Below are 16,389 nucleotides of genomic sequence, written 5' to 3' on the forward strand. Positions count from 1 at the left end.
TGACAATTTTCCAAACTCTTTGATTTGGAAATCCTCCCTAGTCTTTGGGACTGGATTCCTAATATAGATCATGTTCTTTTCCTTTAGGACATAAAAGGAACTTATTTTGCTGAAGCTTATAGATTGAATGTCTCTCTTTTTAATATAGTGATTTGATATATGTTTTATCACACATAATAGAACATGAGCATATTAAAAGCAAGGACTGTGCCCTATCACATGTGTTTTATAGCTTATTTTATAAAACAGATTGACTGTAAAATTTGCACCATTCATCACAAATACTAATTTTGTTAATATTGCCTACGTTTTTATACAAATCAGAATTGAGCTTAAATCAGAATTAAATTAGACCATTGTGCTATCTTTCAGATATCTTTTAGTAAATTTCAGGCTTTATGAGAAGATGGTTGGAAGGGAAGATGTCAAAACTCTCTTTTCATTGCCCTTCCCCTTTTTAATTTTCTGTTTTCTTTTTTTAAAGTTAGTATTTTGTGGCTAGAGTTGTAGCTCAGTGGTAGAGTGCTTGCTTGCCCAGCATGTGTGAGGCACTGGGTTCAATCCTCAGCACCACATAAAAACAAATTAATAAAATAAAGGTATTATGTCCATCTACAGCTAAAAAAAGCTATTTTTAAAAATAAATAGTCAATATTTTAACTTACAGATAACAAAGATAGTACATATAAATGGGGTAACATGTTTTGATACATGTATATATTGTGTTATATTTAAATCCAGTTAACATTTTCTACTCACGTATCATTTCTTATGTTTAAAAACTTACAATTTTTTTTCTTTTTTCTTTTGAAATGTAGGATGCATTTATTTATCCCCCCACTCACCCCTACTGTCTCCAACCACTGGTAACTACCATTATACTTTTAGCTTCTATGAAATCAGCTTTTTTGTATTCCACATGAATAAGATTTTGTGGGTCTTGTCTCTGTGCCTGGCTTACTTCATTAATATAATGATCTTGTTCCATCGTGTTGTTGCAAAGGATAGGATTTCTTTATTTTTATGACTGAATAGTATTCCATTGTGTATATATAACACTTTTTTTATCCACTTATCAGTTGATGGACTCTTAGGTTTCCATTTCTTGGCTAATAAGAATAGTGCTGCTATGAATATGGGAGTGCAGGTGTCTCTGCAGCTTACTGATTTTCTTTCCTTTGGCCATATATCCTGGAGTGGAATTGTTGGATCATATCACAGTTCAATTTTTAATCTTTTGAGGAACCTCCACACTGCTTTTCATAATGGCTATCTTTGTTGCCCTTTAAATCATATCTAGACCTATCACCAAACCAAAATTGATTTAGAATTGGTTGTGGCATATTAGTTTAGAATAGAATATATACTCATCTCTCTCCCACTTCTCAGCCCTTTGTCTTCTGATTCTCTTCTCTAAAATCTGCAAGGTGCTAGAAAAGGAATAATAATTTATTTAAAGCAGTATAGATCTCTTTTGTAAAGTTTTTTAAATTGTATATGGACACTATATCTTTGTTTCATTTATTTTTTTTTAATGTGGTACTGAGGATCGAGCCCAGTGCCTCACACATGTGAAGCAAGTGTTCAACCACTGAGCTAAAATCCCAGTCCCTATAGATCTCTTATAAATAAAAATTCTTGATTTTAGTAACTGACAGTTAAAATTATCTTGGGATTTATAGCATTTTTTTCCCTACAGAAAACCATAGGCAAAATTGCAACATGCTTGGAATTGCAAAGCGCAGCTTTACAGGTAAATGGATTTTTTAAATGAATTATTCTAAATTGTTCTGATAAGATATTAGACATTCATGCCTAAAGTAATATTATCTCAGAAGGGTTTTATAACAATTGGAATTGATCAGCTGAACTCACACTTAAATGATTTAGTTCATACTTTGTAAACGTTAGAAATAAAAGATATGATTCTAATTTTTTCTGTTTCTATTAGCTTAAATAGTCCAAAAATCAAAAATATTCCAAAAATATTTTATTCTTGCCATTTAAAAGACATAGGGTGCAGTGAAAGCTTTGTAATGAAAAGATATAATATGCATATTTTAAATTTAGTCCACACAGTCCCAGGAAGAATTTAAACTGGAGGACCTCAAGAAGCTAGAACCAAGTAAGTTTTGTTTTATATTTTTTAGTGATATTCCTATAGGAAGAGAGTTTTATCTGTTGTGAATATTAGGATTGTTTAGCACATAAGTGATTGGATTTATTTCTCTTATTTTTTGGTGCTTTTAAAATTCCTACAATATTTGTATTTTTAATTACCATTTGGATTTAATCTTTATTATAGAATATATATGTTGTACTTCATCTAAATATCCAAATTAACCTTTAATTTGTCTTAATGGCTTTAATAAGATTATAATTATTTTGATAAACATTTTCAGTAGAGTCCAGTAGAGAATATAAGGTTACAGTCATTAATGCCCATTCACATTACATGTTATTGAAAACTACAGTCTGAATGTTGGGAATGCATTACAAAGTGTTTTTTTGTTGTCTCCATTTTTTTCCCTTCTTCAAAATTTTAAAAAGTAAACAATTCCTTCAGTTATCTTGTTGGTTAGGATATTCCCAAATAAAGCCTTTCTGCTGTTTCAAATGATTGCTCTCTTAGAACTGTCTGCAGTATGGGCAAAGGCACAGTGTGAAAAACTGAATGAATGTAAGTTAATGTAGCCTTTTTAAAAAACATTTTTAGTTGTAGACAGATACAATACCTTTATTTTATTTATTTGTTTCTATGTGGTGTTGAGGATCGAATCCAGTACCTCACACATGCAAGGCAAATGCTCTACCAACTGAACTATAACCCAGCTCCTGTACTCTTTTTTTATTGAGATAAGATTGCACATCTCAGTGCATTTATGTGACTAGGGAATAGTAGATTTTATTTATCCAACTAAGTAAGATTTTTAAGTAGGGAATCATAAAATCAAAGCATTTTCAAACAGAAAGGAGTCTCAGACTTGTGATCACATTCTCTATTGAGGAAAGAAATGAAATGATTTTTTTGTCCTTTTTCACTTCAATCTCCAGTAACTGAGCCGGGCCTAAATCTCAGAACATTTGTCAGTGTATCTCAGTTCACACTAGTGCAATCCTTTTAATGTAAACATGCTTTGAGTAAGAGGTAAAAAATTAATTTAAGAACTAAAGAGAGCCTTGCACAGTGGCGCATGCCTGTAATCACAGCTGCTCGGGAGGCTGAGGCAGAAGGATATCAAATTCAAAGCCAACCCTAGCAAAGCAAGGCACTAAGCAACTTAGTGAGACCCTGTCTCTAAATAAAATACCAAATAGGGCTGGGGATGTGGCTCAGTGGTCAAGTGCCCCTGAGTTTAATCCTAGTACCCCCTGCCAAAAAAGAACTAAATAGAATGTTCCTATAAATTCCACAAAATGCCAATATCTAATTCATTATAGCAATTCTAACAAAGACATATATTATTGAGATAGCTGAAATGTGATTGTATTGCAGATCCAGGATAGAAAAGGATTCTCAGAGTATACTGAAGGGGATCTGATTTTCTGTTGTTTGGGTTGGAAAAGAGAAGTTAACAACAACAACAGACAACAACAAAGGAATGCATAGCGGATTTGTTGTGATTCTGGTGACTTTTCCATAGTTTTAGATGATCATATTTCATTTCTTCAGAACACCATCCTTCTGAATATGGCAAGAATTCTGTCATTTTAATAGTTTTGGTTTCTTTATGTAATCCAGATCATAAAGTTTTGTTTTCTTTGTGGTTCTGGGGATCAAACCCATGACCTCACACATGCTAGGCAAGCGTTTTACCACTGAGCTACATCTCCAGCCCTAGATCATAAGAGTTGGAGATGTTATAAGAGACACAACTTATATTCATAAATAGTTCTTATGCCTATATCCAATGTATATAAGGATACTAATCAATGTAATATTTCTCACAAATTTTGGGAGTTTTTTGTACCTAAAACTTTATTTCTCAAAAGCATTAATAAATACTTTGTATAAGATTGAGATATAATTTATATAAAGCACAATTCACCAATTTAACATATCATTCAATTTTTTTAGTAAATTGGAAGAGTTATGCAGACATCACCACAATCAATTTTAGGACATTTTCATCACAACAAGAAGAAACCCTATTCCCATGAGCAGTCATTCACTTCTTGCCATCCCCCTAAAATCCCTTCCAATTCCCAGCCCTAGAAAACCATTAGTTTGATTTCTGTCTATAAATTGTCCTATTGTAGACATTTTATTTAAATGGACTCATATGATATATGATCTTTTATGACTGGCTACATATAAGATTATTTTGAGAAAAACACATTGATGGCTTTAAATAAAAGATTGCAACAGTTGTTTATACGGTGGTTCTACTGAAAATTATGTTTGTGTGTGAGTGTGTGTGTGTGTGTGTATGTGTGTGTGAGAGAGAGAGAGAGAGAGAGAGAGAGAGAGAGAGAGAGACAGAGAGACAGAGAGACAGAGAGACAGAGAGACAGAGAGAAAGATATGATGCAGGGGATTGAACCAAGGGCTTTGGGCATGTTAGACAAGTGCTTTACCATAAACTATGTCACCAGCCCTCAGTTTTTTATGATAAAAATTATTAGGATTTTGGCTTCTTATTCAGTCACTATTTCCTATTAGTTGTTTGTTTCCAAACAAAATTTAAGAATCTTATAGATACACAGAGTGGCCGTAAAGACTGTGGATGTTTATTTCATATATTTATTATCTCTTCTCTTCCTCTGAGCATGCTCAAGTACTTCTATTGCCTCACAAGATCTTTCATTAATTGCCTTTTTTTTTTTAGAATAGCATCTATATGCTAAGCACTCGAATCCTCTCAGTAACATTCTGCTAAGGACAACACCGACACTAGCTTGTAAATCCCAGCAATGAGTTTTAGGGTCACCTGGATTGGTTCTTTCACTATGCTGTTAGTAATACCTGTAGTGGTGCTGTACTACATCATTCCTAAGTACAGCTCTCCAGTTCAAATTCCTAAGAAATTATTGACCCATGTATTAGTCGAAGATCAGGTTAAAATCTATTACTTTTTTGGGTTTTTAAAAAAGATTTGGAATAGAAATGGAAAGAGTATTTTGGAGATTCACTTTATTATACTTTATATAATGTTTTTCATTTGTACTTTTCCCTTCTTGATAGTTATCTTTTTAGATGATTTTAATTTGCTGTTGCTTCTCAAAGAAACATAAGTGAGTATTCTGTATTTCAGTAGGGTAGACTCTGTAATTTGGAATTTATCCAAGCAGGGCACTTGTTGTGAGTTAATTATTGAGTTGGAATTAAATATTTTCTACAAATTGGTATTTAGTAATATTTCAGATTAAGTATACTTCTTCAAGCTTTCTTTTTAAAACGTTAAGCCTCTTCTAAGGAAAATAGTGAATTCTAACTTTTAATATTTTGAACTTAACTGGTTTCCTTTCTTTTAAAAAAAGTTTTTTTAAAATTTAATGCATGTGTGTGGTGCTGGGGATCGAACCCAGGGCATTTCCCATATAAGGCAAATGCTCTACCACTGAGCTACATCACTAGCTCTTGGCTGGTTTATTAGGCTGATGTATTCTTTACTTGAACATTTTGAAATCTTTTAAATTCTGTCTGAAAATACTAAAACTATGATTGTGAAAGTCTGAGCCATTTTTTCTTATGTTAATTGCAGTAATGTACTACTGCTTACTCAAGCATATCTCCCCACCACCACCCTGCAAAATTCCCTTCTGTTAAGCCACCCTTCAAGGCTTCACAGAAATTCCACCTCTCCCTGAAAGCTTTCTCTGCTGTCTCTATAGAGGTATAATTAAACTCTGCCTCCTCTCCTGTATAGAATCATTTTAACTATCCATTGTCAGATTCTCACATGTGTTATTTTCACTTGTATTTGTTTTAGTCCTCAAAGAGATTATGAATGGACTCTTCCCCCACCCCAGAGCCTATTGAATGCTTTAAGTGTAGTATGAACTTGGCAAGATTGTGTTGAGTTAAATAGATTTGAATGTTTTGAAGGAATCTTTTCCTATAATTTAAAAAATAACCTTTCAAAATTGAGGCAGCTGCCCATTTTCCTACCACAAAAATGAAACACGTCAGTCACCAAAAGTAAAATGCATTTTGATATTTGCCTGTGTGTCATCTTTTGAAGGTTAGCTTCAGGAGGTTGGTAGGTCTGTGCTCCAAGAGAAAGGCTGGGAGTGCTGAATTTTCCATGGTGGAGTAGCATCAGATGCCTGCCATGTAGTGATCCAAAGTGTGTAAGTCCTACCAAATCAGCCAATGAATCTCCAACCCATGACATGCTTCATACTTATGATAATGTCTTTTGTAAAATTCAAGCTCCTCTTGAGATCCTCCTAAGACATCATTGCTAGTATTGGTAGAAAGAAAACTCTATGTAAAGTTTAAGCTATTTTAAAAGAACAATAGAATCTGTTATTCCATAGTTGTTGAAAATGTAAACCTATAATACAGTTATAGAAAGTAAAACAGAATTTGTTTTAAAGCTATTTAAATTTGTTCTAAAGCTATTCACATAAATTAAATGTTTCATAGTACTTTAACTTGTAAAAATAATATAACAAAGCTATTATTCTAAAGCAAATACGTCCTCTTCAGAGCTTTGATACCAAAGAAATGAAAATACTATTTAATTATTCTGTTACAATACAAATGCAAGATAACCACTGAGCCACATCCCCAGCCCTATTTTGTATTTTATTTAGAGACAGGGTCTCACTGAGTTGCTTATGCCTCACTTTTGCTGAGGCCGGCTTTGAATTATTAATCCTCCTAAGCCTCTGGGATTACAGGTGTGCACTACCACACTCAGCCACGATATTCTTAATAACCAAGATATTTTTCAACTTTTTTGTTTGTTTTTGACGTACTGGGGATTGAACCCAGGGGTGCTCTACCACTGAGCTATATTTCCAGTCCTTTTTATTTTTATTTTTTAAAACATTTTTAGTTGTAGATGGACACAATACCTTTATTTTATTTATTCATTTCATGTAATGCTAAGGATTGAACCCATTGCCACATGTGCAAGGCAAGCACTCTACCACTGAACTACAACCCCAGCCCTTTTATTGTTTTATTTTTATTTTGAGACAGGGTCTCCCTACGTTGCTTAGGCAGATGAACTTCTAGTCCTCCTGACTCAGGCTTTTGGTACCTGGGATTACAGACACATGCCACCATAACAGGATCAGCTTTTAAAAATTATTGTTATATACATTTTTAATGGTTGATTTTTTTGCTCATTTTATTAAACTCTTATTACAATATGATCATTTCTGTGTGTTTGTTTCTGATATGAGTGAGACATGATCTTTTTGTTACCTGCTCCCCATTCTTGGTATCTATTCCATTGTTGTGTAAGTGATCAATATTTATTAATATTACTTATTAATATTGAGTTGATTTAATAGTTTAGTAACAATGATCATGCAGAAGTATAGAAAAGATGTTCTTGTATTAAAAAATAAACAGTACTTCTTAGTGAGATAAGAAATATTAGGATTCTAGTCAACTAGATCAAAAAGGTCATGGAGAGAGTGAATGTCCATTTTAGATTTTCCCTTGCCATTTTGTATACATTTATTTAGGCTGTAATTCTCTCAATAGCCTGTAAAGGAAGTAGCATTCTTATTTTAGAACTGGGGAGATTAGAGTATTTATGTAAATGTTCAAGTTATTGTTGTAATTGTAGTGCTAGGTTTTGATTTAAACCTTCCACTTTGATCTCCTGCTGCTTCCTTTTTGCTTGTCAGACTTAAGTTCCCACAGTCCTTTCTGTGCCTTGAATAAGGCAAACTGTTTCCTACTTGGAACCTTTGTTGTTGCTCCAGCCTGTTCTTTAATACCTGGGAAGCCTTACGCTAGAGCCACTTATGGATGATTCCTCTCATCTCAGGTCTTGGCTCAAATGTCTTCTTACAGTTTAGTTTTGAAAGGCACCCTGTCTACCTTAGCTACTCTACCAAGTTCTCTCTGCTTTTACACAGCATCCTGTTTGTATCCTTCATACCACTAATCACATCTTACATTATCTTGTTTATTTGTTGGCATATTTATTGTCTACTTTTCCTTAGTAAGGTCTAAGGTCCAAATATGAGTTCTTGATTACTGTGTATCTTTAGCACCTAAAACAGTGATTGGAACATTGTGAGTACTCGGTATGCATTTGTTGAGAAGAAGAAAGAGATAAAGGATGAAGAAGAGCTAAAGGGAGAGAGAATAAGAGTGAGTAATGAGAATCTAGGTACAAGTTTCCAACTTTTTTCTCACTGGATGATTGACTCCTATTGGAATAAGTTATGTAATTACAACCTGTTCTTTTTGAATTTCCTTATTTAGGAACCCAATATGCCATACTCTTTTTAACTGAAATCTGCAAGACTCCAAAATTAAAGTCTGAGTAATTAGAGTAAAAACCATGGGTTGCCCAATTAATAATGCTAAATATTCACCTTGAAATAATTGCAGGTAGTCACTAGGAACCCATAAATTGGGAAATGAAACAATAAATTTCATAAAATACTTTTCAAGATACAGATAGAATTGTAGAACATGTGTCTGTAGGCTTACATGCCAGAAAGTAATCAACCAGGACACAAGAGGTGATAGCATTATGTTGTTTGATGACTTCCCTGCGGAGAAAGTCTGCTGTGTGTGTATGTGTATGTGTGTGTACACACGTGTAAATATATATATATATATGTATATACATATATATATATACACAAACACACATATATATATATGCGCATGTATATATGTGTGCACACATATATAATAAATTTCATCATAAAAGGAATATTAGAATTATAACCTTGCTGCTACAAACCTTACCAGTGTGATAAGTATTGAGGGAAATCTATTTAGGATAAAGAATAAGATGTGATTATCTATTTCTCTTTAATTAGTCATCTTCAGTATCAATCTTTTAATTAAAATACTTCAGGAGAAGAGGTATTCTCTTTCACTGTACCCCATATCACCTAGAACTTTGTACATTGGAGAACTATTTTATGGTTCATTTTCTATGAGGGCTCTGAGACTTTCCTTGGAGATCTTACAGTACTCTGAAAATACTGGTACCTGCAGTCCACTATGGACATTTTTATTTTGCTAAGACACTCAGTAGTCAATTGCAGAGTCTTAAAATGATAGTGAAGCTTGGAATTTAAAATACATATATTAATGTGTGCTTAATACACTATAAAATATGATTAAAAGTATCAATTTAAGATATAACATATAAGACTAACTAATATATAAGACTTACATAACATGTAAGACTAAGATATAAGACTAATGTTTGTCTATGTCTTTATTCTAGTCCTAAAAAATATTCTCACATATAATAAAGAATTTCCATTTGATGTTCATCCTAGCCCATTAAGGTATATAAATAAGCATCCATATTTTGTCTTCTGATTTTATTATCTATTTTATGCCTGTTTTTCAAATATTTCTGTATTTTTTCCCTATCAAATTTGATATTGGTGATATGACTGTTACCATTGGTAGCAATGAGATGATTGACATTGACATTTATATCAACATCAACCTAATAATCATCATCTTATCTGGGAAGTTAGTGGCTATGAGGGTTAGCTGGTGTATTAAGTGGAGTAGCTCACTAATTTTTCTGTCCTTTTTTATATAGGAGAATTTTAGCCCCTGGTGAGGAAGAGCATTTGGAATTTGAAGAAGATGAAGAAGGTGGTGCTGGAGCAGGGTCTCCTAATTTTTTTCCTGCTAGAGTGCCTGGTGGGTACAAAAAAAATGTACATTATATAATTCAAGGTCAGGTGTTTGGAACTTACTTTTGTACTTGTTAGTGGCGGGTAAAACATCTCCAGGTTTGCCAATCTTAAGCAAATTATCATGGCCATTCTGTTAGCGGTAACTATCAGTTTATTGTGAAAGTATCTTACTATTTGTGTCAGGGATCCTCAAAACATCCCATGTTTAGTGATTGGCTAGGAAGACCCACAGGACTCAGCATATAGCTGTACTCACAGTTGTATTCTGAGTCATTACAACAAGAAAACACAAGAACAAAATCAGCAAAGAGTAAAGGCACACAGGCAAATTCCAGAGGAAACCAAACTTCTAAGAGTCCTCTTCCAGCAGAGTCAAATATGTACTTGATTCTCTCAACATTCTTTCACACCTGTGAAATGAAAAAATATTGTCTATTGGGGAAGCACTGTAGAGATTCAGTGCACAAGACACTTATTGGGGTTAGCGTGAACCAAAACTACAGACTCCAGGAAGAAAGCAAGTGTTCAGCACAAACCATATTGTTTGCATGGATGGTTTAGGCACAGTGATCTTCTTAACAGGGCATGATGGGAATCCTGCTGAAATCCAGGTTCCCAGATGCTAGCCATAGACCAACATTGTAAGTAGGCTTTCTAGAGTAACTGTTTGCTATGTTAATTCTTTTCTTTATATATCTAGCTGTTCTTTAAATAATCATATATGATTGTGAAACCTGGACCTGGAGGAATAGATACTAAACAGTTGCCCTTAACAGGGAAATAAAGAATACATAGCAAGTCCTTTTTATTTTTGGAAGATCTTGACAAGGTGGTAAAATACCCTAGTCAAGCACCCTGAGTAAATTATTTGCCTCTTCTACTTCTATACTTTCTTCTGTTCTTATACAGTGCACAGTTTTTACTTCTGATGAATTAGTTCATTTTTGGAAGTGTAGAAATAGCACTGTACTATTGTGATGCATTTTTTAAAAAGACTCTATGCTTTATGGTATAATTAAATATAATATACATATCATCCATAAAACTTCATAATTAAAGTCATATTCCAGTAATTTAAATACTCTTTGGTAGAAGACGTTTGAAATATAAACAGTATAGGCTTAGACCAATAAGATACCTGCGCTTTTGAGTCTAACATCTGCCAATCAGTAGTTAAGTAACTGTACTTAATTCTTTATAAAAGGAGATGTTGACAATGTCTAATTCATAGGGTTACAATGAAAATTAGGCACCACATACAAATCATTTGGCATTATACTTTTCATTGCTGGGGTAGTGGTGGCTACTGTATTTTCATTATCACCTATAAATGATGCTAACAGTCTTACACCATAGGATTATTAGAAAAATTCCAATCACTATAAAATGTTATTGTTGGTGTTTCTTTGGTACAAGGTAATTATTTCCAATCTGCTTGTCCTTATGAAGAAAGAGCTATATTTTACTTGTTATATTTGTAGGAAATTTCAAGATTGCTGAGATGATGAGGTAAATAAATTTGCTAAATTTTTTCTGCATTTTTTATTTCCTTTTAAAACCACATGCTGTAATTGAAATAGATTCCAGTTCTATAAATTTCTCGGTTTGGTTATTTGTTCACTAGTTATACTTCTGTAGCAAACAAGATCCTTAAAGCAGATGATGTAAGTCATGAAATGGACAGGTCTTTATGGGGTTCAGGTTGCTGAGTTGAAAAGAAACTCTGTAAATTAAGTCTATTTGCTATGAAAGATTTAGCCCAAAGTAATTAGATTTTTTTATTCTGATATAGCATTTTGGCATTTTATTTCAGAGATACAGAAAGCTCACTAAACCTTTCTATTTCCTGAATTATTTTCCTCAAAGTAAGAAATAGTACATATAGTTCAATTGGCTATATTTGATTTTTGATCATATTTTCCAGGGCCTGTGTCATTATAAAATTGAAAATATCATTGAAGGACAATTTGACCTTTAACTTAATTGTAGAATGGGAAAAAAATTGTTATACTGTGTATATCTGAGATTTCATTCGTGATAAGGCTGTTGTGTCTACATTATCATGGCAGGGTGATTCTAAGAATTATAACATTTTTATTACCTTTATTTTATGTAATTTATATAATTGTAAGTTTGTTTTCCTTTTTTTTTTCTGGTACTGAAGATTTAACACAGGGGTACTTTACCAGTGAGCCACATCCTCAGCACTTTTTATTTTTTATTTTGAGACAGGATTTCACTTAGTTGCTGAGGGCCTCACTTAGTTGCTGAGATTAGTCTTAAACTTGGGATCCTCCTGCCTCAGCCTCCCAAGTCACCTGGATTCCAGGCTTGTGCTATAGCATCTAGCTTATTGTGATCTTTTTAAAAAAAGATTTATTAAGGTGTCCCTTACATATATAAAAGACATCTTTTTTAGTGTACAGCTTTATGAGTTTTGACAAACACACATGGTAAACACTACTACTGTTAAGCTAATGAGATGAAGTATAATATATGAATATGGTATGATCAAGAGTAGTTTATTCCCATTTAAAATCAAAAATGGATTTTTTATCCAACCTTTCTTGAAAAGAATAAAAAATTGTTAAACCTTTCTTTGACATTATTATCATTTTCAAAGCCTTCAATTCTCATAAGACAGTAAGTTTTTTGTACTGCTTTAAACACTAACTGGCTTAAGTCCAAATAGTAGTTTAATTTTCTTAAGGTAATCTCAGTAGATTTCATTTAAATAGAGGATAAAAATTTATATACTATTATTTATTACCTGAAAATTTATTTATCATGTTGAATATTAAAGCTTCTAAATGATAAACCAAAGTAATACAAATTTTAAAAAAATAGCTGGCCAGGATTATATGCTTATAATCCTAGCTACTTGAGAAATTGAGGCAGGAGGATTGCAAGTTTGAGGCCAGTGGGGGCAACTTAGAGAGACTTTGTCTCAAAATAGAAAGAACTAGGGATGTAGCTCAGTGGTAGGGTGCTTGCCTCACCTGTGTGAAGCCCTACATTCATTTCCTAGTACCACATGCACAAATAGCCATGTCACAATTTTAGACAAAATTTAAAAAAACGTTTCTGAGTGACCTAAACATAAGCCTAGCAATCTCAACATTATTCTAGATTTGTATTGGTTATTCATCTTTTATGTAGTCTTAGATATGTACAAAAAATGTTTTTTTTGAAACTCAAAATGAAGAGTGAATCTTCTTTAATATCAAACCTGTACTTGTTTCTTTCCTCCATAAATATTCAATTCTGAGTTGAACTTGAGAGTTAAGCAAATATGTATTTCATTTTCAGCTAAAGTACAGTTTTTTTCTTACCCATGCATGTAGGAAGTTGAAAACTGCAACAAAATATTCATTGCTGTTCCATGAATATTAGGGCATCCTTATTTCACAGAATTTCAGAATATATTTAGGGTTAAACAGTAAATACCACCAAAGTGTGCAGATAGACTCTGGCTCTCCGAGCACATTTTTTCTCTCAAAGTCTCAAATTCTCAGACTGAGCCGAACAGTCAGAGCCAGAGTCCCTCATCCAGTCATGTACTTATATTGAAAGGAAAGGAAAATACCATTCAATGTTATCTGGTAGTTCTCCTAGCTGTTTTTCAATAGTTTTAAGGCTTGTTAATATTCTATTACTCTCAAGCAGTTTTGAAAACATTTTAAGATTTCTTTTTTATAATTTGTTTCTACATGTTTGTTTGTAGTACTGGGGATTGAAGTCAGGGATGCTCTACCACCTAGCTACATCCCCAGCTCTTTGATTTATCTTTTTATTTTGAAACAGGGTTTTGCTAAGTTGCCCATGCTGGCCTCTCTTGCCTTAACTTGCCAAGTTGTTGCGATTACAGGCATGCAGCACTATGTCTGGCTCAGTTTGTTTTGTTTTTTAATCCATGAATCTTGTCACTTGAAGTCAAAAGGTTTTCTCCAGAGCTTTGCAGAAATTGGTTCATAGGAAATGTCTATTGAGTAGGCTCTTCAACAAGGCTCTAAGCAACATCTGGCCTGCTTTTTCTTTTTTTTTTTAAGAGAGAGTGAGAGAGGGAGAGAGAGAGGATAGAGAGAGAATTTTAATATTTATTTTTCAGTTATTGGCGGACACAACATCTTTGTATGTGGTGCTGAGGATCGAACCCGAGCCGCAGGCATGCCAGGCGAGCGGGCTACCGCTTGAGCCACATCCCCAGCCCCAGGCCTGCTTTTTCTTGAAAGTCCCCTGGCCACTCAAATTTTTAACCCAACACCTGTAGTAACTCTTCCTTGCATGCTAAATGGCATCTGTGTATGAAGCATATACCCACTGATTCATCTTAGGTTTTGTGAGAGTATTTATTATTTTTTTCCAGATATGATGGTGACACTTAAGAATTCAGCCATTATCCAAATCACATATTTCTGAACACAGAAAAATACATATTTCTAGTACCAGTCAATAAAGAGAATAAAAACAAGAATATACTCATATAACCTATATACAAACAACTTTAATAAAGTATAATTTTTGACAGACCTAGAAATATTATTGTTTGAATGCTAATGACCCCTAAGATTTTTATCAAACTTTTAATATAATTTCAAAGTGAATAAACTTCTTATGATTTTACTCTTTATCTTGAAAGGTTGGAGCAGTTCCTCAACTACTAATCAGTTACCAACCAAAAGAAATTGTGCATGTGTTTTCATATTTTCACACAATTTGTATGTGTGTACAAATTGCAGATGTGCAGTACAAATTGCAAAATTTTTCTCTTGCTAGATTTTTAAGACCCATTTCATTTTTTGTGCCATCTACAAAATGTTATGACCAAATAATGATTTGACAATACCATTATTTTAAATTATGTTAAAATTATCCCAAAATAATAGAAAATATTATTTTATATATATCCTTTTTATTGGATTTTAAAATTACAAAGAAATGTGCACTTAAAAAATGTGTGTGACAGACTTTGAATTGGTAGTATCAAACATCTGAATTTAATTGCAAGTATGATAAATCTAAAACAAAGAAGACATAAATATATAATCACACACATATGATAATGCTTAGTTTACATTTTAGATATCAGGTCCATCTCTGTCCTAAAAGTATGGACAACAAATTTTGTACTCCTTATTCATGACATTTAATTCACCAAGCACCAAGGCAAAATGAAGACTGACTCACCTCTTATTGAAGTAAATGCCTGTGACAAACATTTGTACAATATCATGTAAAAAGCAAATTCAAATCAGTGTTTTTAAAAAAATATAATCTTTGGTAATTTTCCTCTTTTAATGTTCTGACCTAGACAATAATGTACTATTTTGGAACAAAGACTGTCATGCCATTTCCAATTTTGGACTAGAAATTGTCCTTATGGTATGATATGAGATATAAACAATTGAAATTTTTAAAAGGCAAAAATAAAAAGTTGAAAGAAAAGAATGACTTCCTCTTCTGCATGTGAGGACAGGGTCTTAAGGATCCCACTGACCTTCATATCCATGTCACTCCAGACTCATCCTCGGGTTGGTGGTCCTTTCATTGTCTGATTCTCCATGATCTCTATGGCTACACAGAGACTATTGAATGTGAGGCCATCCTACTTGATACTTAGACCTTCATTTTTCTCAGCACCCTCTTGGAACAAAGAAGTTATGGGCGGGGGGGGGTGAGGGGCTTCAGATGTTCTCCCATTGTTTTTCTGTACCTGTTGCAGGTACAGTGGTGTTTCATTGCTCGGTCTGTGTCAGTGCTGTTGGGTGCCCACCAGAGGCAGAGGCCTTACTTGCACAATTCCCTTTCCTCTTCACAGTGGCAGTTGCTGTAACATTCTTGGCTAGGTCAGATGCTTTTACACAGTTTTTAAAACATTCTTAAGCAAACTTGTCTATGTTTAACAAACAGCCATTTGGGGGATCCATAGCTACCTTCATAAATTGTTTTCCACAGATAAAGCACAATGAAATAGAGCAACTTAAGTTTTTACCCAAGTACCACCTGTTAATAAACAGTTTCCATCAACAAGATGGACTTTTTGGTATCCCCTATTACAGTAGTGTGGTAAAATGGTTCCAAACCTTCCAATTCATTGTCATTATTTTATCAGAGTTGTCTTTAGGTTTAGGCTTAGAATCTTCCTCTCGCAGAAAATCACACTGAATTGAGTAATTCCTTCCAACTCTTTTTGACACCAGTGAGAGCATGCTTGCTCTGGTTGGTGCATAAGAGGTGGTTGGGGGCAGATAAGTCAGAAAAAGACGTGCTTTCTGTGTTAAGTACAACTTGGGGCTCACCAGCTACCAATGGCTTCCTTTGTCTTGCAGTAAAAACTGAAAGTGGAATTAACCAAATGAACACAGTCCTGCTGCTCACTGCTATATGAGTGTTAAAGACCTATCATATTGCTATCTGGGCTACTCAGTCTCTGTCCATTCCTGTGAATGTGCACTGCTCAGTGTACAAAGTTCAAATGTTACTATTTTTTAATCAATCCCTTACTTGGGAGTTCTTAGTGACAGCTCAATAACATCCCTGGGATGTTATTGAAAACTTGGTTTGGACAGCTGTAGC

At 33.7% G+C, this 16,389-nt stretch overlaps 1 protein-coding gene across 1 annotated transcript in view; it reads left to right on the forward strand.

The window, feature by feature from the left end:
- LOC144373707 (axin interactor, dorsalization-associated protein-like) overlaps positions 1-16,389 on the forward strand; it is a 48,759-nt gene that overhangs the window by 18,067 nt on the left and 14,303 nt on the right. The window contains exons 4-7 of the mRNA XM_078036730.1: positions 1,700-1,753; positions 2,071-2,125; positions 9,384-9,447; positions 9,714-9,817. Of these exons, the coding sequence (XP_077892856.1) occupies positions 1,700-1,753; positions 2,071-2,125; positions 9,384-9,447; positions 9,714-9,817 (277 nt within the window). The remainder of the gene's footprint in view (positions 1-1,699; positions 1,754-2,070; positions 2,126-9,383; positions 9,448-9,713; positions 9,818-16,389) is intronic.

The sequence above is a fragment of the Ictidomys tridecemlineatus genome, unplaced genomic scaffold (assembly GCF_052094955.1).
Source record: "Ictidomys tridecemlineatus isolate mIctTri1 unplaced genomic scaffold, mIctTri1.hap1 Scaffold_46, whole genome shotgun sequence".
NCBI classification, from domain to species: Eukaryota; Metazoa; Chordata; class Mammalia; order Rodentia; family Sciuridae; genus Ictidomys; species Ictidomys tridecemlineatus.